This window comes from Neovison vison, chromosome 1 (assembly GCF_020171115.1).
Source record: "Neovison vison isolate M4711 chromosome 1, ASM_NN_V1, whole genome shotgun sequence".
NCBI lineage: Eukaryota > Metazoa > Chordata > Mammalia > Carnivora > Mustelidae > Neogale > Neogale vison.
In genome coordinates this window covers 116724798-116748117 of record NC_058091.1, presented here as the reverse complement: position 1 = coordinate 116748117, position 23320 = coordinate 116724798, and the positions used below count along the sequence as shown (strand labels likewise).

General features: G+C 53.8%; 1 protein-coding gene across 2 annotated transcripts; it reads left to right on the top strand.

The window, feature by feature from the left end:
* Positions 1-13610: 13610 nt before the first annotated feature.
* On the top strand, positions 13611-21889 carry MAPK13 (mitogen-activated protein kinase 13). Of its 2 annotated transcripts, none has more exons than XM_044254806.1 (12): positions 13611-13793; positions 14629-14758; positions 15986-16044; positions 18698-18806; positions 19032-19061; positions 19448-19495; positions 19586-19700; positions 19834-19905; positions 20587-20666; positions 20930-21008; positions 21111-21287; positions 21538-21889. In XM_044254806.1, exons 1-12 carry the CDS (start codon positions 13675-13677, stop codon positions 21618-21620), a joined length of 1101 nt encoding a protein of 366 aa, XP_044110741.1. In that variant the 5' UTR covers positions 13611-13674; the 3' UTR covers positions 21621-21889. The 2 variants fall into 2 exon arrangements, with proteins under 2 accessions (XP_044110741.1, XP_044110743.1); XM_044254808.1 differs by lacking the exon at positions 13611-13793 and adding an exon at positions 14236-14337.
* The last annotated feature ends 1431 nt before the right edge of the window (positions 21890-23320 follow it).

Below are 23320 nucleotides of genomic sequence, written 5' to 3'. Positions count from 1 at the left end.
GTGTTGAGGTGGTTTTATTAGAGTCAGTGTAGGAGTGTTCTCCCTATCGTGTGACCTGAAATCACGTGGAAGGACGGCTCCCAGGACGAGATAGTCCAGGGCCTAACTCCAGTGTAGTTTCTGGGAAATTCCCCTTATTGAGGCCAGAGGCTGTGGTCTGAGTATGCACAGCCAGAGGGACACTATTATACTCCCGACCTTCTTGATTCGTTCAGTTCAGAGAATGTGCTTTATTTAGAAGTCTCAAGTTAAGTGTGGAAGTAACCTTAAATTCAGTTTTGCAGTGAAGAAAATCTGTATACACCACCGATTTTGCGTGTCAAAAGGTTAAAAAATATATATAGCTTATCCCCTTGACAAAGAGCTCTGATAAAGCTCTCAACTCTTGGCTCCTGGGTGGCTCAGTTGGTTGACCTCTGCCTTCGGCTCAGGTCATGATCGGAGGGTCCTTGGATCAAGTCCCACGTCGGTCCCCCTGCTCAGTGGGGAACCTACTTCTCCCTCTGCCTTTGCCTGTCACTCTGCTTGCTTGTGTGTGCTCTCTCTAATAAATAAATAAAAATCTTTAAAATCAAGCTACAGTCTAGGCTCAGATAACTATAAATAGGGTTTTCCACTTCCATGAATGTCCAGCAGGGTGTATTTTGTTATATGAAGCAATTTTTGCTGAGAATCTCACTCTGCACAACGCCTCCTGTGTGAGAATTATCAGAAGCCCCGGTCATGGCGACGAACATACATGACTCCCAGACTTCCCAAGTTCACTCTCAGAGAACTGCTGACATAGACAGGCCTGGCTTGGGGGGTTGTGGAGTGAGACTTCCACGCTGAAGGACAGGTCTGCTTTCCTATTCTCCTTCTCCTTCCCCCTCTTTCCCTCCTTCCCTACTAAAAAGTAGCTATTTTATTGAACCCCTACTATATGCTCTACAAGTCATAAAGTTCTTATCCAGAGTCACAGAACACCTGAGGCTAGAATCCACTGAGCATCCTGGAGTCGACATTGAGGGACTCCTAGCTCCACAGAGTTTTACAGCATTGACAGTAGACATGCCTCTCCTGGTTTTTGAAAGAAAGTCAAGGGAAAAATGTGTTCCGTGTGCATAGTTTCCCCCAAAGACTTGCCGGCTGTTTTGGACCAAAGAGGAGCAAAAAGGACACCAATGTCCACGGCGCCACACCTGACCTTTTTGCGTACCTGGACTGGAGATGCACCCCCAGCCCTCAGGAGGGAAGTGGGGCTGAGGGGGAGCAGCAGCAGCTACCTTTGCCCCTATCAGTGCCTCTCGCTCTCTAGGGCCATGCTCTGCATGTAGAAGGCCACTGTGGGCTTCAGCCTTCTCTCTTCTGGTCTTATGCATGGCATTCCTCTATGCAGAAGCCCCTGCCTTCTTCTCACTTGCCAGGCTACGGACCCCTGTCTCTCCCTCTGTAAGCCTTCCCTGCCCACCCCAAGCTCGGATGAGAGAGAGGTCCCTTCTGTGTGCTGCTCTTCTTGTCTGCACTGATCGATGGTGACGCCATCTGCACTTTGTCTTGACTGTTTTGTCATTGCCTGGGGTTTGTCTCACCTGCTCCAGAGGAGAAACATACAAACGTTAAGGACAAAGGCCCTGGAAACAGTCTGAGTGGGTCCAACTCCTAGCCCCTTCAGCTCTCAGGGAGGGGTCCAATCTTGAGCAAATTACTTAATCTTTCTGAATCTACCTATAGTGTTGTTCTGGAGATTATCTGAGCTGAGGCATGTAAACCCTTAGCGTACATCACTCAGTACCTGTCAGTTCAGGACTGTATGTCCTCAAGGGCACAGACTGTCTTGTTCAGGACTGTGTTCCTGGTACCCGGCACACAGTGGGCAGCCAACCCCCGGCGGCTGAGTCAGTAAATGACTCTCCTCTTTTAATCACTCGCACACCATCTTGTCCTCTGTTTCCTGTTTTTATAATCAACGATCTTAAAAAGCAAAGGCCATCTAAAGAAAGAGATCAAATACGGACCAATTATCTGCCCGAAGTATCGGTGCTGTGTGGAAATTTCCGGTTTAAGAAGCGACAAGCGTTAGAACCATTGGATCCCGATTCTCTTGGCTGCCTCTTGCTATGTCGTTTGAGTTGGACGCCCAGCACTTTAATGACTTGGAACAAGAATCAAAAGATTAGTGACGGTGACTAATGGCCGTGATCCAGGTAATTCCTACTGTTTCCCCATCCATCTGCCACTTGAGAATGAAAATATCAGGGAAAAAGAAGGGGAAAATGGAAGTCATTATGATGTCTTGCACCCTCATTCGGGTGTTCCACACGCACCTGTTGGGTAACCTCTGTGTGTCAGACACTGGGAACTGGGAAAAAAATAAAAGATCCCTGCCCTCTTGGAGTTGATGTTCTTAACGGGGAGGATGGTCGCAAACAGTGTACTATCTCCCTGGCTCCCCTAGGACAGGACCTCTGAGTGCTCATTGCTGGGGACCATTTCTGGGCCAGGGATGCCTTTGGTCCCCCTCCCTGGCACCCAGCTGACAGACAGTGGGATTTTGTCACGGGAGTCCTAGCCTTGGGTGTCCGTGACCTGATCAGCTGGCCTCCCTTGCAGGGCTGCCAGTGTAGTCATCTGCTTCTGGTTGGGAGATGTCAAGTCATCCCCTGCAGCCATTACCCGAAGAGCCATTTCCCCTCGGCCATTGTTCAGGGATGACACAGCTGGTGATCTCGGCCCTTGTCCCCAAAACTCACCCTCACAACTCCACGACTCCATTGTTCAGGGATGACACGGCCGTGACTCTCTGATCATGGCCGCTGACAAATGCTTGTGGTGGTGTGTTCCCATCCAGAGGCTATTCTGTCACTGAAAAGCCACATCGGCTCCCCAGCTAGAAAAGCCCCACCCGCACCCACCCCACCGAGCCTCTCCCTGGCCAACACTCAGGTGCCCACTGCTGGTGTTCTGTTTTTCTTTTTTCTTTTATCTTTTTTTTAAATTTAAGACTTTATTTATTTATTTGAGAGAGAGAGACAGAGAGAGCATGAGCAGGGAGAAGCGCAAAGGGAGAGGGAGAAGCAGACTCCCCAGGGGAGCGGAACTTGATCCCAGGACGAACTCAAGGCAGACTCTTCACCCACTGAGCGCCCCAGGCACCCCCCCCCGCAGGTGTTTGTAACCAAGCACCAAGCACCAAGCTTGCTGGCATCAAAGCACTGACCACATTACTTTCTCTAACTACTCTTATTCTTCCATGACACAGATGTGTTGATTATTGAAAACGTTTTCAGTGGAGCCAGCTAACCTCCATTATTCCACCCCCCACAAATAATAGTTCTCCACAGGGTGCTTTAAGCTTTAGATTTTCTCAATTGGTAAAAATACAGGACTTCTATAAAAATGGATGCAGATTATTCAGTCCGTGTCAATAAATGGCATTGAGACAAATAGACGGTTACCTTCCTCCTTTGGCCAGGATCACTTCCATGCGAAACAAAGGTTTAAAAGGGGAAGGGCTTTTGAAGCATGTCACAAAAGCCAGAAACCCTCAAGGAAAAGGCTAATGAATTGGATCATGCAGCGGCCGTAAAACTTCCATTCGTTAGAAGACGTCATAAACACCTTATGACATCACGTTTTACTTGTAGGTAATTGTTCTGGAGAAACTTTACCACTGGGCTCAAGGAAATCAATACAGGGGACTTTTCACTCAGAATTATTCGTAATGGAGAGACACGTGGGCGCTTGGTTGGCTCCATGGGTGACATGTGCAACTCTTGATCTCAGGGCTGAGACTGAGCCCCACACTGGGTGTAGAGCTCGCTTAAAATTAAAAACAAAAAACAAAAAACAACAAAACTTGAAAAGAAAAGAAAAACTGGAGCAAACCTCAAAGTCCGTCAATAGGTGGATAGGAAATAGCTGAAGCGTGTCCCTGCAACAAAATCCTACCCAGCAGTGAGGACACATGATCTAAGACTCTGCCTCCCCCCAGGTTCTGTCTGCGTCCCAGGAACAAGTGGCAATGTCTGGAGGCATTTTTGGTTGTCACGACTGGGGGCAAGGGGTGAACATCTAATGGGTAGAGGCCAGAGCTGCTGCTATGATACACAGGACAGCCCCCCGCCCCCATAATTAGCAGGCCCCGAGTGTCGCTGATGCTGAGGTTGAGAAGTCTCAAGCAAGCTCAAATCAACATGGGCAGATCCCGACAGCAATCTTGAGTGAAAAAGGAAGTTGCAGACTGATCCGGTTTGATATTTTTGCAGATACATACATAGCACAAGTAAAAATCACATATGGGAATAATGCACACCCACTCAGCAAATCTGGAACAATCCATCCAGGCATTTTTTTTTTTCCCTTTTACTTTCTTCTCACGATGCTGGAAAAGTCTCTTTATTGATATAGATGAGGAACAGTAGTGATGAGTGTAAGGGCCCTTGTCTGTTTCATGTCGACTACATTGATAGCTGTGGAATTCTCAGGATAAACAAGGTGCACATTTTCACTATTGTGATAACATGTTAAAACGGCTCTCCTAAAAGCTTGTACTAATTTACATTCCCACTGCGGGTGACAGTTGTCATTTCTTCTTTCTCTCTGCCTCCTTCACTAAGGTATGAGTTTCTTGAGTGACATGTGTCCATGTGTCTTTAATGTCTCGCTAGGTGCTTCATCCTAGAATTCGTTCGCGTGGGTTAAGGCTTTATGACACATTGCTAAGTCGATTCAGAGGACAGAGAGAGATAAGACATTCATAGCCTCAAGAAAGTCAGTTTCATTTCGTTTGAATGTTAACCAACAATTCAAGTCAGAGGGGGAAGGGGACAGTTGGGCAGGAGCAGCCGGGCACAGCTGGCCCCAGGAAGGGCTTCTGAGCCAGGCCTGGAGGCATAAGGGTCCTCCCCATTCATGGAAAAGCAGAGGAATGGCATTCCAGAAAGGCAACAGCTCATGCAAAGGTGTGGTGCCAGGGCTGAGTAAGGCATGTTTGTGAGATAGTTAGAATGGAGGTCATCTGGGCATCGACACTTTGGAGGATCTGATTAGCAAGAAAGGAAGGCAGCGCCGGGTTGGGGGCAAACCTTGTCCAACGGCTAAGAAGTCTAAACTTTTTTTCCTGGAGGCAAAAGGGAGCTCACAGGGGCAGGGAGCACCAAGGTGGAAAGGCTACCCTAACCAAGAAGAGCAGTCACAGCTGGACTGTGGTCACATCTGCCCTGAGCTTCTGGCCAGCTGCCCAGCAGGAGCACGGAAGTGTGAACCAGTGGAGATCCTGGAAGGCCCATGAGGCAGGGAGAAGCACTGTGCCCAGGGCCCAGAGACCCTGCTGCTGGTTTGTACCCAGTATTCCACAGATCCCTCTTGTCACGTCTCTGCCTAGGCCGACAGCCCCGGAGCCCGCGTGCTGTGGCTCTTGACAGCTGACTTTGTGTCGCTCTTCTCAACTCCATGTTCAATGACATCAAGTTGATAGCTTGAATTTGGCCTGGCGGAAGTATTCATACCATGGAAATCACTAAGTGCTACGCACTGGGACTCCCGATCCCACCCCCAAGCCAGCTAATGCCAGTTTTCCAAGACACCACTGACTGTTTCCTTCTAGAAATAAGGAGGATCCTGTGATTAGATGTGGAGAAGCATGGGAAGGAAGAGTCTTTTTTTTTTTTTTTTTAAGATTTTACTTATTTATTTGACAGAGTTCATAAGTAGGCAGAGAGGCAGGCAGAGAGAGAGGAAGAAGCAAACTCCCTGCTGAGCAGAGAGCCTGATGTGATGCAGGGCTCGATCCCAAGACGCTGAGATCATGACTTGAGCCAAAGGCAGAGGCTCAACCCACTGAGCCACTCAGGCGTTTAGGGAAACTAAATGGAACGTTTAGGAAGAAAAATGTGTGGCCAAATAATGGGGGCACCATCAGGAGGAATTCAGATTGCTAAAAGGCAAAGCCTGGGCCCCCAGGGGCGCTGTGCAGAGCAGGTGAGCATAGTGGTTAGCAGCACCAACTGCAGCTGAGACTGCCAGGGCCTGAATTGTGGCTCTGACCCTTGTGAGCTGTGTGACCTTGGGCAAGTCACTTTGCCTCTCTGTGCCTCAGGTTTGTCATATGAAAAATGGAGGGTACTATGAACTCATCTCATAGGATTCCTAAGAGGATGAAATGAGTTACATGTGTGTAAAGCTCTTAGAACAATTTTGGCCACAAATTAATGCTCTATGAGTGTTTGTTAAATACACAAAATAGAAAACCGAAGTACCCAGAGAGGCAGAGTGACTTACCTCAGGTCACACAGGAAATGTGAAGCAGAGTTGGGATCAGAGCCCAAACTTCTGCCATGGCAGGCAGTCCTGCTAGTCTCATCTGGCTTCCTTTGGCCCTGACAAGGGTTGTAGGGCTCCGGGAATGATTCATGTGTCCTGGCCTTGGAGCTTTACATCAGAAGGGCAGAACGGGCAGCCCCAGTGGCCTCTGGCCTGGAAAGGCAGCTTGTTGAGATGCCCTCCGGGGTGCACAGCCTCCTCAGCCCAGGGCAGGGCACGCAGGACTCCAGGCGGGACACTGACCTTGTCCCAAGCTTTGGCAGGTCGTTGAGCTGGGATGGCCCTAGGACGGAAGGTGAGCTAGCCAACCTATCAGCTGCAAACTAAGAGGACAGAGAGGCACGGTAATAACAGTGGCTTCTGCTGAGAGCCCCCACTCCTGGCCAGTCACTGTAGGGGGTGGGGGGCACTGTTCTAGGTACTTGGGATTCAGCAATGAACAAAGTCGAAGCCACTCTTCCTGCAGACCAGATGATCTAGTGGGGGCAGGCAGAGAGCTGATCAACAGATGCACTGAGAGATATATAAGGTTTTAAAGGAAAATGAGGCCAGGAGAAGCAGGTGGGGCGTGGCTGGCGATCGGGTCAGGGAGGACACTCAGAGGAGATGACAGGTGAGCAATCCTGAAGGATGTGAGGGAGCACCCATGCCTCCAGGGTCTCATTAAATCCAGCTGCTCACCCTGGCTGTGTGGGCGTCATTCTCCCACCTTACTGATGAGGAAGCTCAGAGACACGTGTTCACCTACTCAAGGTCACACCGCCTGTGAGTGTCGGCCGGAGATTCAAACCCAGCTCTTCCTCCCTGTCCTCGTTACTCTCCATCTGCTCCCCAATGACTCTGCAGTTGTCACAAAGCCTGTGTGTGTGTGCGGTGGGGGAACAGCCAGGGTTGTGGGGTCGGGAGGGTAGATACTGGGGTACAGAGGTAAGTGGGTCTGGAGATCACTCTGGAACACTTCCTTGAAGAGGTGGGTTTGGAGCTGAACTTTCAAGATCAGGAAGGAAGGGCAATTCCAAAGGGTAGAGGGTCTGGCTTATCTGCAGTGTCAGTGGGAGCAGGGAAGGCAGGGAGGGCCTTGCTTTACCATGGAAGTTTGGTGAAGGAAGTTTGGCAAATTCTTGGTGAAGGAAGAAGAGGTCCCCAAATTTGGGTTGTGTGCCCTGGTTCTTTTATTTATTTATTTATTTATTTATTTTTATTTAGTTGAGAGAGAGAGAATGAGAAAGTGAGAGCATGAGTGGGGAGAGGTCAGAGAGAGAGAAGCAGACTCCCCACTGAGCAGAGAGCCCAAATGTAGGATTCAATCCTGGGACTCCAAGATCATGACCTGAGCCGAAGACAGTCGCTTAACCAACTGAGCCACACAGGCGCCCCCTATGTCCCTTGGTTCTTAATTAAAAGTCCTTTACCACCACACATGGGAGCTGGAGGGCCACACGAGGGGGACACCCATAGGCTCTGGTTCAGAGAGCAGTGAAGTAACAGTGCGAAGCCAAACACCATTCGGGATAGAGCATGTCCAACCCAACAAGGACCACATGTCCCAGACACCTCACAACGGACCCGGCTTCAAGCATGACTCCTCAGCTGTTGCTTCCTCCACTCCACCTTCTGGGTCTTTAAACCTCATTCCACGCATTGCCTCTCGAACCAACAAGAGACAAAGATCTTTGATTCATTCATTCACTATTTATTGAGCACTTCCTGTGGGCCAGGCACAGTGCTGGGCACTTGGTGGTGACCAAGACACTGCCTTCGCCCTCACCGAGTCATTTATCCAGTGGTGGAGGCAGACATTTCATGGAGGACAGTGCCGATTCATCACAGTTATGAGGGCACCTGGGTGGCTCCATTGTTAAGCATCTGCCTTCAGCTCAGGTCATGAACGCAGGGTGCTGGGATGGAGCCCTGCATTGGGCTTCCTGCTCAGTGGGGAGCCTGCTTCTCCCTCTCCCACTACCCTTACTTGTGCTCCCTCACTCGCTGTCAAATAAATAAATATTAAAGAAAAACTACAATTACAGTGAATGCCACAGAGGACAAAGCAGATCTAATGGAGCAGAGTTTGCCCCATCACAGGAAGATCTCACCAGACCAACCGCAGACCACATCCTCACAGGACTTGGACTTGGTCAAGGGGCCCGTCTCACGAAGGCTGGGCAGAGAGAAGTGGGTGTTGGGGTGCAGTGGGAGGGGGAGCAAGGAAGAGAACTGTGTTTGATGTGAGTAGGCGAAGTTTACCTTCTGGGTCCCAAGGAGGTTGGGGTTGGGAGGGGTTGCTCCCGCAGAGCTGTCCCCAACTCGGTCCTCCACCAGGGGGTGCTCAAACTGAGGGCAGGGAGAAGACCAGGAGGGCGGAGAGAGAAAAGCTCATATAGTCGAGGGGCACCTGTGAGAAGAGGGAGCCAGATTCTCTGGTCTTGGGATGGATGTTCCACTCAGGCCCCGAGGCTGTTGCCCAGCCCCGGCCCCAGCCCCCTAGAAGGGGAAGAGGTGCTGGGGAAGATGACCCAGGACCCTGAGACCACTGACGTGGCCCCAGGTGTGGTGAGCTGGTCCCTTGAGGGACTGAGCAGAGCCTGGTTGGAGTGAGGGATGAGGTTGGGGACGGGGATGGGAGGGGGTGGGAGGGGGTGGGGAGGGAGGTGGGGGTGGGGTGCGTTGGGGGTGGTGGGCAGGCCCAGAACTCAGTGGAAAAGTTGGGAAGGCAGACACCTGCTCCTGCCCTGGAGATCTGCTTGGCTCACTGCCCTGTGCAGTGAGATATTGCCCACATAGGGCTTCCCCAGACAGACCTTTCCTGACAGCCTGTCTAAAAGAGCTCTCCCGGTCCTTCTTCACAGTCTTACTCAGCGGGATTTTCTTCCCAAGGCTTAACACTGCCTGACATGACATTTGCTCGAATCATCTGAAATGATCAAATAGCAGCAATTTCGTGTGGCTCAGCCTAAGGCTACGTATTTGTTCACTGGTTTTCCATCTGCCTCCACAGTTAGAATGTCAGCTCCACGCGGGGGTGCAGTGGGGGGCATCTTTATCTGTTACATTTCAGTCACATCCCTGGCACCTGGGTCAGTCCAGGGCACTCAGTAAACCCTCAGTAAACACCGAGTGGGTCACATTCACATTAACTGAATGAGTCTGTGGGCTGGGGTAAAGAGAGACTGGGGAGAGGGGGCAAACCCCGAAACAGACTCTTGACTACAGAGGACACACGGATGATGACCAGAGGGGAGGGGATGGGGGATGGGTGAAAGAGGTGATGGGGATTCAGGAGGGCCCGTGTGTCGTGATGAGTACCAGGTGGTGTGTGGAAGTGATGAATCACACTATTGCACACCTGCAACTAATATTATAATCTATGTTAACTAAGTGGAAGTTAAATGAAAACTTCAAAAAATTTTTAAAAGCTTGATAACAGAGTTGGATGTGAGTGGGAGCCGCCCAGGAAGCAGCTTCTGGGGCAGGACTGGGAGCAAGGGGCGGGGGGTGCTGGGGCAGAGCGGTGGGGGGGGGTCTGGCCCTGGGAGGCAAAGCTGGACAACACTGGGGGGGAGGGGAAGAACATCTGGACAGCATCTCCCATGTGCCAGCCACTGAATTACACGCCTCTCCTGCCATCTCTCTCAGTCCTCGTGATGCCCCATGAGGTGGGTATTATTGCCACTCCTGGTTTACAGACGAGGAAACTGAGGCTCAGGCAGGCTAACTCGCCCAGGGCTAGCTAAGTCAACAAGGCACATGTGCGGCTTTCCCTCTGCATTTCCCTACCTCCTCTTCCCTCCCCCCCACCTCCTCTTGATTTTGATTGTTTTGTGGAGTTTTGAAAGCCCCTTAGGAGCTGGAGCCCGAGTTCTTGGGGGCTCCCTTGCTGTTTCGTCCCAGTGGGACCCCAGACCCATCACAGTTTCTCATTTTGTAGAGGTCTCCTGGCCAGTTGTGGTGAGGATTTGAGTGGCTGGCCCTGTATTTGGGACAGAGAGGCCTGTGGTGTTTGAGGCGTGGCTGGATTCCTGAGGCAAGATGGAGTCCAGGTGGCCAGGATGGAGGACATGGGCAGAGCCTCATTGTCCTGTGAGGCTTTTATCTCTGTTGTAAGAAACGAGTCGTAATCCCCCCCAAAACCATGCCCTTGCCCCCCACCTGTGGTATCACTAGGGGGACAGCAGTACAACAGCCTCTTCTCAGGGGCTGGCTGGGTGTTGGGCTGTCTACTTGGTAGTTGAATGCACAGCCTCTGGAAGACCACATCCACCAGCTTCTTGGTCATGTGTGACTTTGGGCCAATTACTTAACACCTCTGGGCCTCAGTCTCTCCATCTGGACAGAACAGAGCAGCCCTGACATGAGGGAGTTGCCTGGTCCCATCAGCCAGGGCTTGCTGGTGCTCACAGCGGGCCTGGCACAGCTCCCTCCTTCTGGACTCCTCCGAGCACAGACAAGACAATCTGTGATTGTGCTGGGTCAAGACAAAAACAAGACCGCTCCATAATCACGCCTGAAAACAGACAAAACAGGAATACCGTCCAGACCACAGAAATGACCAAACATTCCTTGTGTAGCTAATCTGAGGAAAGGCTGCTTCTCCACCAATTACAGCTCTTGCCTCTTTCCAGTTGGCTCTCCTTCTAGGTAAGATTTATGATCCCCAACCATAGAATCACCTCTACTTCCCGACAGCATCTAATCCAGATTAGCCTTGCTCGGGATGATATACTCCCAGGACTCTTCAGATATAATTGTCATGCTATCACTCTCACTTCACAATGGGGACACGAGACCTCTATAGAGAGGGGCAGCAGCTTTGCCCAGGGCCACACAGCTGGGAGTGCAGAGTCAGGGTGGCAGCTCAGGTCCCCTTCCAAAGTGGGTTTCCTAACCTTCTTGATTCAGCCTTGATAGGGCAGAAACCAACATGACAATGTTGAGCCAGTATCTGGGAGAAGTGCAGAGGAGACTGGAGCTGAAAGAGAAGAAGAGCCTGGGGCCTCAGTGACCCACTGTGCTTCCTCTCCCATGTGTGAGTAGCCAGGCAGCCTCAGCTCCTCCAAGGTATTTCTCTCCCGAGGCCAAGGCCACCTGGCTACTGAGTAAACATGGGTCAGCTGAGGCCCGAGGGAGCAGGGGTGGGGGTGGGGGTGGGGGGGCAGTGTCATCGGACTGAGGCCTGAGTCACTTCCTGACCATTGCTTAAGAAGCATCCAGAGCCACAGCCCGAGTGGCCAGCTCGTGCCCTCGCGGGATTATATCCACTTGGGCAGGACCATTTCCCTGGTACACCCACCTTTCTGGGTTCACCTCAGCCACACTCAACTCTGTCCTTGTCCCTGGGGACTGTGATCCTCATCCCAGAAGGAAGCCCTGAGTCTCCTGGACAATTCTGTCTTGCCTGCGCCCACGGCCTGAACTCCAGCCCCCAGAACCCCACCCCAGCTTCAGAATCAGGATGCCCTCCCCTGGCACGACCAACCTCAAAGGTCCCAAACTCCTGGAAACCCCTCCCCCGCCCCCTGCCCCAGGCTCATAGCCTCTTCCCTCTTCCTCCTGCAGTGTCTCAAGGCTAGAGGCAGGGGAGGGGCAGGGAAGAGGGTGGAGAATATTCCTGATAACCTCGTGTAGGATGTGCAGAGGGAGACCCAGTTTGATCAGTAGACATGTCCTCATGATGTGAGTGAGGGGGAATAGTGTGAAATGCAGACCATTGCCTTTAAGAAGCAAGGCCTTTCAACTCAGAGACACTGCACAGACTTGGAGCCGAGAACATAGCCTCTAAACCCAGGGTCCGCTCACTTCTTCAACCCAGCTCTGCCCCTTAGCCACTGTGTAACCTTCAGCAAGTTACTTAACCTCTCTGTACCTCAGGTTCCTCATCCCTAAATTGGGCATAATCATAACACTGACTCAGAGACCTCTCACCAGGACTAAGGGAGTTGTATATGTAAAACCCTCATAATAATGACTGGCCCATTGCACGCACCAGTGTTCCGGAAAGGTTTTTTTCACTTCGAATGGGCTGATTCTTCCATTCATTCTCAATACAGCTTTTGATATCCTACTGTGTGCCAGATACAAATAAGGCAGATTCTCTGAAAGATACGCCTGTTGGGCATTACTGTGGGATCACCCTGCCGCCCTCACCCTGTGGTGGTCTTCCAGACTTTGGGGGGTGGGGTGGGGTGGGGGGAATGAGGCCCAGGGTTTGGGGCCTGCAGACTCCCTAGTGAGGTCCCCCCTTGGTGTAGGCCACAAGCAAGTTCCTTTCCTTCTTCAAGACACCCTCTCTCCCTTTGATTAAGTGAAGCCAGTGGTCCCGCCCCTTCCACAACCCCTTCCCCAAGCCAGTGAAGGGTCAGATAAGTCAAACCAGGCATATGGACCCCTTATGGCTATTCTTTGTCCCAACCCCCTTCTGGGAGGCCTCCGTGATTTAATTTGAGCACAGAATCTCCCTTGGGCTGCACCAGCCGCCAGACACAGGTGGCAGAAGGCCCTGGCTTGTCATTGCCCTCATGCGGCTTCAGGAAGCCAGCAAAAAAACGTGCAAAACTGGTAATCTGAGCCTGGACTGGATAGTTGGTGTGATAGAATCCCTTCTGGTAATTTTAGATATAAAAATGTGGTTATGTTTTAAAAGTAGTCCCTTATCTTTAAGCGATGAAAAAATATTGGAAGAAATTAAATGATGCCTGGTGTTGCATCCAGGCTTTTTCTAAGGGTTGCTATAATGGGTTGCTATAATGGTTGAAGCCGAGGGACTGGGGTCACGCAGATTCCCTAGAACCTCACTATCACAATGTGGTCCAGAGAGCCCCTCTTCCCGGGGGGCCGGCACCTTCAGTGGTGAGCAGCATCGGCCGTTTTGTCTACTTCGGTACTTTTGAAACTTTCCGTATGCAAAACGTTGTGGGGTTTCGTTTTATTTTTCCAGTATTGTCTCCATTAGCCGCACCACGATCCTCCACGCAGATCTTCCCATCGAGTCTGGGCCGGAAGGACCGGGGCGGCCCTGTCTTCCCACCCTCACCACCCCTACCCCCGCCACGCCCCCACCCCCGCGGGAGCCCCCGGGCTCTACCCCGCCGCCGGCGACGCCCGCAGCACCCCCTCCTACGGGGCAGCGCACCTGGGACTCCGGTCCCGGGCCCCACACCGCCCGGGCTGTCGGGGCAGGTCCGGGCGTGGCCGCCCTCGGCGCATCTGGGCGAGCCGGCAGGTGGGACGCGCCGCGGGCCCGGGACCCCGCCCTCGCGCGGGGGAGGAGCGGGCGGCGGGGCGGGCCGGACCTGCGGGCGCGGGGCCGGGTGCTGGGAGCCCGGCGGGCCGCGAACGCAGGCGCCGTGCTGGGGCCGCCGAGACTGGGGGCCCGGGATGAGCTTCACGCGGAAAAAGGGCTTCTACAAGCAGGACGTCAACAAGACTGCCTGGGAGCTGCCCAAGACCTACGTGTCCCCGACGCACGTAGGCAGCGGGGCGTATGGCGCTGTGTGGTGAGACCCCCGGGACAGCGCGCCGCTGGGGGGCGCCGGGGGGCGCGCGGGGCGTCGGGCGGGACCTACAGCGGGCGCGCGGGCACCGGGGCGCAGATGGAGCCTCCCGACGACCCGGGCCCGGCCAGTGCACCTCTTCCCGGGCTCGCCTCGGGGGTGGGGGAGGGTCCCCGTCTCCTGGGGGGCGCTCGGGGCTGCGCCCCCACTACCTTGAGCGAAGACCCCAAAGCCCCGAGTCCCGCCGGCTCGGAAGACTCTGGCGGAGGCTTTTCTGAGCTGAGCGCTTGGAGCTGGGAGGCCGCGACAGGGCAGCGGAGTGGCAGCCAGAAGCCTCAGGCTGTGGCAGAGGCTGACCTGCGGCCACCGCGGGCGCCACTTCACTGTCCTCACCGGCTTTGTGGGGTCTCTGTGGCTTGAGTTAGGACTGGGTCTGGTTCCCCAGGACTTGAACCTTACAAGGGACCCCAGAGTTCATCCAGGCAAATCCCCGTTGTTACAAGCGGGTACCCTGAGGCCCAAAGAGGAGGAAGTATGACTTGCCAAGGTACACAGTGCCAGGCTCTGGTTCTTGTTGGCCTGAACTTGGGTCTGACCCCGTGAAGAACTGCCCCCCCTTGTCCCCCCACTCCACCTCCCCCAGCGTTTGAAGCTGCTCCCTTACCTCCCAGGTGGTGGGTTCCCTTCTTCCCAGCCCAGCCCGCTGGCCAGGAGGGATTTTGGTGAGGATGGCCTGGGCTCCCCCAGGGTGGCCTGGGAGATAGCACTCGAGATGTGGCCTGGGGGCTGCTGCGGAGGCAAGAAAGCCACAGTCTGCCGACCTGTACATGCCCTCCAGCTCTGCCATCGACAAGCGGTCAGGGGAGAAGGTGGCCATCAAGAAGCTGAGCCGGCCCTTCCAGTCCGAGATCTTTGCCAAGCGGGCCTACCGAGAGCTGCGGCTGCTGAAGCACATGCAGCATGAGAACGTAGGCTGGGCCCGGGGGCTCTGGGGGCCACTCTGGAGCAGGTGGGTGGGCGGGGGAGGGGCCCCATAAGGCTTCTGACTAGCTTCCCCCTCCCACCCCCCCATGTGTGGGAGAGATGTCCTAAGAGGGTACAGAGAGCTCAAGACAGGGCCAGGGGAAGGGGAATCACCTCTTGCCCCTCCCACCCTTTTCCTCACCTCATAAAATGAGGAGCCAGGACCTACCCTGCCCAGAAAGGGTGCAAAGGATGGTTTTTTGGGTAGTGGAGCAAAATGAACTTTGGGAGGGGCAAACTTACTGTTTCCTGTCTGTTACGAAGAAGTGGGCACAGAGGTACTTGTGATTTTTTTCTCTATCTTGGAGCTAGGACGCCCAGCATCCTGGCTGATGTAGCTTCCGCAGGTGGCCCCAATAATAAGAACAATAATTCTAGGTACTTGGGCACTTTCTCTGTGCCAAGTGCTGTCCTCAGAGCTTTGCAGAAACGAACGTGTTACTCCTCACAACATCACAGGAGTCGAGTACTATTATTCCCAAGGACAGAAGGGGAAACCAAGGCACATAAAGACTAATAGGTTATATGGTTAGTCAGTGACCCAGCTGGGAATTTGAACCCAGGCAGCGTGGCCCCATTCCTCAGTGCATAACCATTAGAATATCCCGTCTGATAGCAACAGCTGGGAAGACTAGCCACCCAGCGCTGGGCTTAACAACCAGTCTTTGCTCTGGGATACCTAGATTGGTAAAATAATGATTTCGAAATATTGTGCACAAATCTTAAGCCCCATTCCTCTTCAGCAGACGCCTCCCCAGGGCGACATTTCGCCTGTCTCTGAACCAGCCCTTTGGCAGGCAAGGATGGATATGGTGGGAGACCCAAGGTCAAGGGCAGGGAGCTTGCTGGCTGGAAGGCCCCTTCCCTGTTCCCTCCCTGATTCCCTTCCCCACTTATGGTTGCCTACTCGAGTAGAGAGTGAGTTTGCACGCCTGCCCTGAATCCCAGACTTGGGGGGCAATCACTGTGTCCTGCAAGCTCGCTCCCAATTAAGGGGCTTTCTCTTCTGCCTCTGCCCTTTTTACTGTTCCCGAGAAGGTGGGGGACCTGCCTCCTGCCAGAGATGATGTACCAGGAAATGGGGGGGGGGTTGTGTGTGTGGCTAGGGCCCCAAGTGAAACGGGGAGAGGGCTGTGGTGGCTGCCCAGCCTCACTGGCAACCTTTTCCCCAGGTCATCGGGCTCCTGGATGTCTTCACCTCAGCCTCCTCCCTGCGCAATTTCCATGACTTGTGAGTCGGACTGCGCTGGGTTCCAGGGCATTTGCAGGCCTTACTTGCCACTCAGGAGCCAGCTGGGGGAGAGTCCAGATTTGCTCTTCTGCGCAGTAGGCTACCTGTGCTGGGCTGTCCACCCCTCACCCCTGTGTAATTCCCTCTGGAGTTTCTTGGTGGGGGTTGGTGGGGGAGGGCTGGCAGGAAGAGGTGGGAGGGGCTCTGTGGGGTGCTTGCCTGCCAAGAGATGTCTGCTCCTCTGCTTCTCTTATCACGCACTTTAATACCACCAAAACCTCATTGGCAGTCCTCACAGGGTCTGCACCAACTTACTTCACCATTCCGTGAGGGCCCAGGTGTGGGTCTGGATTTTGGGGGTCTTCCTAGCAGGAATCCTTGGCCGCTTCTGGCTGATGGGGTGTTTGACGGTCACACAGAACCAGAAAATTTAGTTCAATGCACTGCTTTGCTACTGCCTGGTCTAAATTTTAGACCAGTGCCTGGTCTAAAATGTACGAACCTTTGGGGAGGATGGACTTTTTTTTTCTCGTTTTTTTCTCAACCTCTATTTCAGATGCAGCTGAAGGTCCCTTTGTTAGGATGCAGCGATTCTGAAGAGGTTTTTTTTTTTTTTTTCCCTATAAAGCCAGCTGCTGGGCTTAGCATTGGGCATTTAAAGTGGACCAGTTTCCCCTGCCCCTGGCAGGGTGGGGGTATAGTTCCTACAGGAAGACTCACAGATGTGTGGTGGGTGCTCTAAGTATGGTCGGGTGCAGGGGACTGCATGCTGCCTTGGGGCTTCACAGAGGAGGCAAGGCTCAAACAGCCCCAAAGGATGAGTAGAGGTTTGCCTGAGGTGGAGGGTGCAGAAGGCATCCCGGGTAGGAGGAACTGAGTGGACAAAGGAACGACCACGTTGCCTGGGACTGGACTGTTAGGGGAATATGGGTAAGTTCAGTTTGACTGGTGAAGGCCAATGGCTGGTTTGGTCAAGGGAAGAGTCCAGACTTGATCCCATAGGCAGCCTTAAGTCCACAGAGGATTTGAACATAGCGTGAATAGTCAGATCAGATTAGGGGGTGCACTTTAGGAGGGGGCAGGGAAACAGGGAGCAGCTCTAGAAGCAGAGAACGCCTGGAGAAGGGCATTCCAGACCTGGGTGAGGTATGGAGGTGAGGGAGGCTGAGAGTGGATCTGAGAACCATCAGGAGACAGGGCTGTCAAAGGGTCATATCTGTTGGGAAAGGGAGTGACCCGGAGAGGGGCTGTAAGTCAGGATGCCAGGCTCCTGCTTGGAATACAAGGGGAAGGAAGAACAGATCTTGGGAGAAAGATGATGAGCTCTGTTTTGGACACAACTTTTGAGGAGCCTGTAAATGTTAGGATGTTTAATCAGCAGTTGCAAATAAATCTGGAAACTCAGGGAGCTCTGGGCTCAGCTAGAACTCGATGCAATACTGTTGATGAAGGGATCAACAGAGAAATCTTGAGGGAGGGTCAGACTTTGCAAGAGGTCCGACAGGAAGAAAGGGATCCGTGGGAGTGCCTGCTGGGCAGCCCTTGGTGAGAGTGGTCCAGCAGTTTCCAACGGGTGGGAACAGATGTCAGGTTGTCAGGGGACTGGAAGATAAGGCAGAGAGTCGAGAGGTTGAACCACTCTTTCTAGAAGTTTGGTTGGGGAGGGAAAGAGGGAGAAGGGGTGGCTCTTTGAAGAATCGAGTCAAGAGGTGGTGAAACAAGCATGGGAAGACTTCAGCAAGTTTGTCAGCCAAGGGGAGAGAGCCTGGGTCCATGCGGAGGTGAAGGACAGCAGTGGGGAGGGGACCGTGCATGGAGCAGGCCCCCGTGAGGAAGAGGGGATGGTCAGGTAGCAGAAAGCTTCAGAAAATCACAGGCTTGGGGTGCCTTCGGCTCAGGTCATGATCCCAGGGTCCTGGGATCGAACCCCAAATCATCAGGCTCCCTGCTGAATGGGGAGCCTACTTCTCCCTCTCCTTCTGCCCCTCTGCCCAGCTTGTGCTCTCTCTCATGTGTAAGCTCTCAGTCTCTCTCTCTCTCAAATAAATCTTTAAAAAAAAAAATCATAGGCTCAAAGAGACGGCCTCCACCACATCCTTTTTTTTTTTTCTTGTGGTAAATATTCCTTTTTAAACCCATCATCTTTTGTTCTGGACTTTGCCGTTACTACCTTGAGCAACAGCCATATTTTGCTGACCTTGACCTGTTTTGCAATCCCATCAGAGGGTGCTGTGGCTCAGCTACTCCTTCTTCCTTCTTCTGCCCTCCTGGAGGCTGTAGGATTACTTCCTTCTTGGAAGGGCGGATGTTCCTGGTGGTTTATGGAGCTCTCCTAGCCGGGCATAACCCTCTGCGGGAGAAAATATTTGGACAGAAGCAGAAGGAAATGCTGGCAGGTGCTCCTAAGTCACGGCTGTGGCTTCCTGGGGTCAGGGGGTGCAGCAGAGGAGGGCAAGGAGAGGGTGCCTTTGAAGAGAGGGAGCACAGCTCCATTCGGTTTTCCTGAGCATGCTCCCGCTAAAATGCTGATCCTGAACTCTGCCAGTGGGGGTCCACCGTGCCGGGCTGAGAGCCAGAAGCCAGGAAGCCCGTGTGAGGGGTCTGGCTGGCTGCGGTGGGGCCAGGGTTGGCAAGAAGCTCTCATGCTTTGCAGCTACCTGGTGATGCCCTTCATGCAGACGGACCTGCAGAAGATCATGGGGATGGAGTTCAGTGAGGACAAGATCCAGTACCTGGTGTATCAAATGCTCAAGGGTCTCAAGGTGTGTGTGTGAGTGGGGAGAAGGAGGGGGCTGAAAGGGAGGGGAAGGGGCCGGGGAGGGAGGGGGGTGTTGGTGTTGAGACCTGAGGTTTGGGGAATGCCGGGCTGTCAGGGCTGGATGAGCACAGTGGGACAGGGCCGGGGAGGTTTGGAGCTAGCCTGAAGCGCCCGGGATGGAAGCCAGGCGCTGGCTTTATCCTTCTCTCTCTCTCTCTCTCTCTCACAGTATATCCACTCAGCTGGGGTCGTGCACAGGGTGAGTGCTTTCTCTGCGGTGGTCCTCAGAGGGCTCTTCACCCCGGAGAGATTCTCCACAGCTGGGAAGGAGGAAAGGAGTGGGGAGGCGAAAGTCCTCTAGAGCCTGAAATGTGGATTTTGCAGACCCGGCCTTGGCCCAGGAAGGCCTGCTCAGAAGAATGCTGTGTTCTGGGGAACTTTCTGGATGCTGCAGACAAAGCGAGCCTTGAGCTGGGGGTCTTAGGCTCTGGGAATCAAGAGTATCTTAGAGCTGGCTGGGCCCGAGAGGACACCTAGGCCAGCCCCCTACTTTACCCTTGAGGAGACGGACACCCAGAGAGAGGAAGGGAGACCAGCTCCCATCTCTGCCTCTCAGCCCAGCGCTCGCTCTCTCCTCCCGTCTAGGACCTGAAGCCGGGCAACCTGGCCGTGAACGAGGATTGCGAGCTGAAGGTGAGCTGGTGGGTGCAGGGGCAGCCTGGCGTTGGGGTGGGAGCCTCCTGTGTGCGGCAACTCTTTCTCCCTGTGTCCCCTGAGCCATAGATCTTGGATTTCGGGCTGGCCCGGCATGCGGACGCCGAGATGACAGGCTACGTGGTGACCCGCTGGTACCGGGCCCCTGAGGTGATCCTCAGCTGGATGCACTACAATCAGACTGGTCAGTGGCCCACTGCCCAGGGAGGGGCCGGGGGGCTTCTCTGGTGGCCCCTCCAGCACCGTTCTGGCTACTCTGGGTGGACTGACCCCCGGCTCAGCTGGTTCGGGTTACGCGTCCTCTCCTCTGTCTGCAGTGGACATCTGGTCTGTGGGCTGTATCATGGCAGAGATGCTGACGGGAAAAACTCTATTCAAGGGGAAAGATTGTATCCTTTGCTGGAAAAGCTAAACTCCACCCAGGGATTCACTCCTTCAACAGACACTTGATTAAATCTCTCTCTCTCTCTCTCTTTTTTTTTTTTTACTTTGGTTAATGCGAAAGTGATACATGCTCCCTGTAGAATGGTTTTGTTTGTTTCTTTGGTTTTTAGAGCCCAACATGGGGCTTGAACCCACAACCCTAAACTCAAGACCTGGGCTGAGATCAACGGTTGGCCACTCCATGGACTGACCATAGAACAGTTTTAAAATGCAGATGAGGGAATTTCTGGAAAGCAGCCACCTGCTGTTGCACCACCGTGTAGGAAAGACTTCACGTGTTGGCACTGCGTGCTCTGAGTGGCCCTGTGCGCCGTGCGGGTGTTGAGAACATGTGGGTCTGCAGCACCGAACTCAGTGTGAGGGTCAGGGACTGTGACCAAGAGACCGATGTGATGGCGGCTGACTGGCTGGGATGGGAGCCTGGAAGGCGGCGCCTCCAGGAGCATCTGTGGGGAAGGACCCTTAACCCACTCTGGAGGATGGGAAGCCTCCCGGAGCCCTGCACCTTCTCCTGAAAGCACCCTGGGTGCCTGGGGGTGGGGGTGGGGAGTGATGGAAGGGCAGTGGGAAGGACAGCCTGAGATCCACCAGCAGAGAGTGAGGCCGAGCCTTAACCTGCTGTCAAGACCTGGACCAGCTGTCCCAGATCCTAAAAGTGACCGGGGTGCCGGGGGCAGAGTTTGTGCAGAAGCTGAACGACAAAGCAGTGAGTGGCAGATGGTCTAAGTTGGCCTAGGCTTCTGCACTTGGCCAACTGGGGGTCATGGGGGCTCTAGGCCATCGGCAAGGAGGCCTCACTGGCCCCCTCCTTTTGCCCTGGCAGGTGCTCTTGCCTTCCTCCCACTTTGGACTTTGCCCTGAGCCTTCGGCCCAGCTCTGGGCTTCTCTGGAGTCCCCACCCTTTACCCCAAGGCCTAACCCCTGAGAGGCTGACCTTGGGAGATTACTCTCTGCTCCTCTGTCTTCCAGGCCAAATCCTACATCCAGGCCCTGCCACAGAGCCCCAAGAAGGATTTCTCTCAGCTCTTCCCGCGTGCCAGCCCCCAGGGTGAGTGCTGGGGCCTGGCTGTGATGGGGGGCAGCTGCAGCCTGGCCCAGTCGCTGGGCTCTCCCAGGCCTGGGGCGTGAGCTTCCTGCTCTGTCGCCGCAGCCATAGACCTGCTGGAGAAGATTCTGGAGCTGGATGTGGACAAGCGCCTGACGGCCTCGCAGGCCCTTGCCCACCCCTTCTTTGAGCCCTTCCGAGACCCTGAGGAGGAGACAGAGGCCCCGCAGCCATTTGATGATTCCTTAGAACATGAGAAACTCACGGTGGATGAATGGAAGCGTAAGAGCAGGGGGCCTTGGGGGTTCTGGTCTGTCTCTTCTTTGCCCGCCTCTGTCTCCAGACCTGGCCTCAGCTGGCCCGCTGCCCTCCTGGATCCCTGCTGCCACCCCCTCTCTGAGCAGATACTGTCTCCTGTGCGCACTGCTTGCTCTCTGAGCTGACCTCTGCTCCGCATTTCATCGGGGGAGAGGGGCTTTCTCTCACCCTTGGCCTCCCGAACACGCCTTGAGCCAGCCTGTGTGTTTCGCAGAGCACATCTACAAGGAGATCGTGAACTTCAGTCCCATTGCCCGGAGGGACTCACGGCGCCGCAGCGGCATGAAGCTGCAGTGACCTGTCTAGCTGGACCCCTGGCTGAGCCAGGGACTACCCGTGGCACCACCTGCCAGGGATCCTGCCACTAGGACTGATGCCTGCTGGTCCCTAGGACATGTCCAGCCCTTCTGGGATTATCCTCTTCTGGGGTGGAGGAGAGAGGGGCCTGGTCCTGCTGTAAGAAACAGACCTTACAGAATTCAGTGGCTGCAGAATTCAGAGATGTTGGTTGGGAGAAAATAGCTCTGATCACAACCAGCCGCATTAAATCGTCCATCTGGAGACTCGCCCGCGTGTGGGGTCCTTCCTTGGGACTGGGGGGGGGCAGGCCAAGCAGGGGCAGGGGGCTGTGTGGTTATGGTGGATTGGTTTGCTGAGGCTGCTGGGACAAATCACCACGAACTAGACTTGAACAACAGAATCATATTTTCCCCCAGTTCTGAAGGCTGGAAGTCTGAAATCAAGGTGTCGGCAGGGCCATGTTCCCTCTTAAGGTTCTAGAGCAGAATCCTTCCTTGTTTCTTTTCAGCTTCTGGTGGCTGCTGGCCTCTGTGGTGTGCCTGGCCTTGTCGCCGCATCCCTCCGGTCTTTGCCTCTGTTCTCACAGGGCCCCTTGCCCTCCATGGAGCTCTGTCTGTCCCGTCTGTCCTTGTAGGAACACCAGAGATTTAACCGAGGGCTCGCCTTCCTCCAGCAGGACCTCATCTTACTTATTATATCCGCAAAGACCCTGCTTTCAAATGAGGCGACATCCTGAGGTTCCCGGCCGAAACAGATTTTGGGAGGACACCATTTAACCCCCTACAGATGGCCACGAGGGAGGGGCCCCTTTCCTGGGTCCTGGGCTCTGTCGCAGAGCCAAACGTGTCTGGCTGCTAAATTCAGGGAGTTGCAGAGAGCGCTGCAGCTGGTGAGCCGTGGCACGCAGGTTATTTTGGGTGAGTGATAAGCAATCAAGATACGAAACAATAGCGGGCTTGTGGGCTGGGAGCTGCAGAAGGCAGAAACGGGCTTTTTCCAGACTTTATGGAAAAACAGTTCTACTCCCGCCTCCTCAGGAATGGGGCATCTCTCCTGAGCTTTAACCTGACAATGGCCAGGATTTTTCTGTTTGCATATGAAAAGCTTTGGTAGAACCAACTCCCAGGTACCTGTAGTTCTGGCCCTGGGTGCCAGGGGCCTGGTTAAAATTCAGCTTCCAGGGCGCTACACCAGAGATTCTGACTTGGCAGGGTATGGGACCGAGGCTGGAGAACATCTGAATGAAGACCCCCTCCCCCAAGCCCAGGGATTCTGATGTCTATCAGACCATATTTAGGAAGACATTTAGTTGTTGTCCGTCCCATGGCCGTCCCATGAGACTGTTCTGTATGATACTGTCATGGTGGACAAGTGATACACGTGTTAGTGACAACCAGTGGACCCCTCCACCACAGAGAGAACTCCCAAGTAAACTGCTGCTCTTAGTAACAACATATCCATATTGGTTCAGCTCTTGTAACAAATGTCCCACACTGATGCATGTTGTGAATAATGGGGGAACTGTGAGGCACGGGGTACGAGCTGTGTTGGGAGGGAGTATATGGAACTTTCTGTGCTTTGACACGGTGTTCTGCAAACCTAAAATTGCTCTAAATAATAATAATGTCTATTTAAAAAAAAAAAAGAGCTTGAGGCTCCAGGAGGATGGGGTCACACCCGCAGCTGGAAAGTGGTTG

Excerpts from the sequence above, each read along its gene's own strand:
- MAPK13 (XM_044254806.1), top strand. The coding sequence starts at position 13,675 with ATGAGCTTCACGCGGAAAAAGGGCTTCTACAAGCAGGACGTCAACAAG. Across the intron at positions 19,496-19,585 it reads ACGAGGATTGCGAGCTGAAG|ATCTTGGATTTCGGGCTGGC; the intron begins GTGAGCTGGTGG and ends CCTGAGCCATAG. Across the intron at positions 21,288-21,537 it reads CACGGTGGATGAATGGAAGC|AGCACATCTACAAGGAGATC; the intron begins GTAAGAGCAGGG and ends TGTGTTTCGCAG.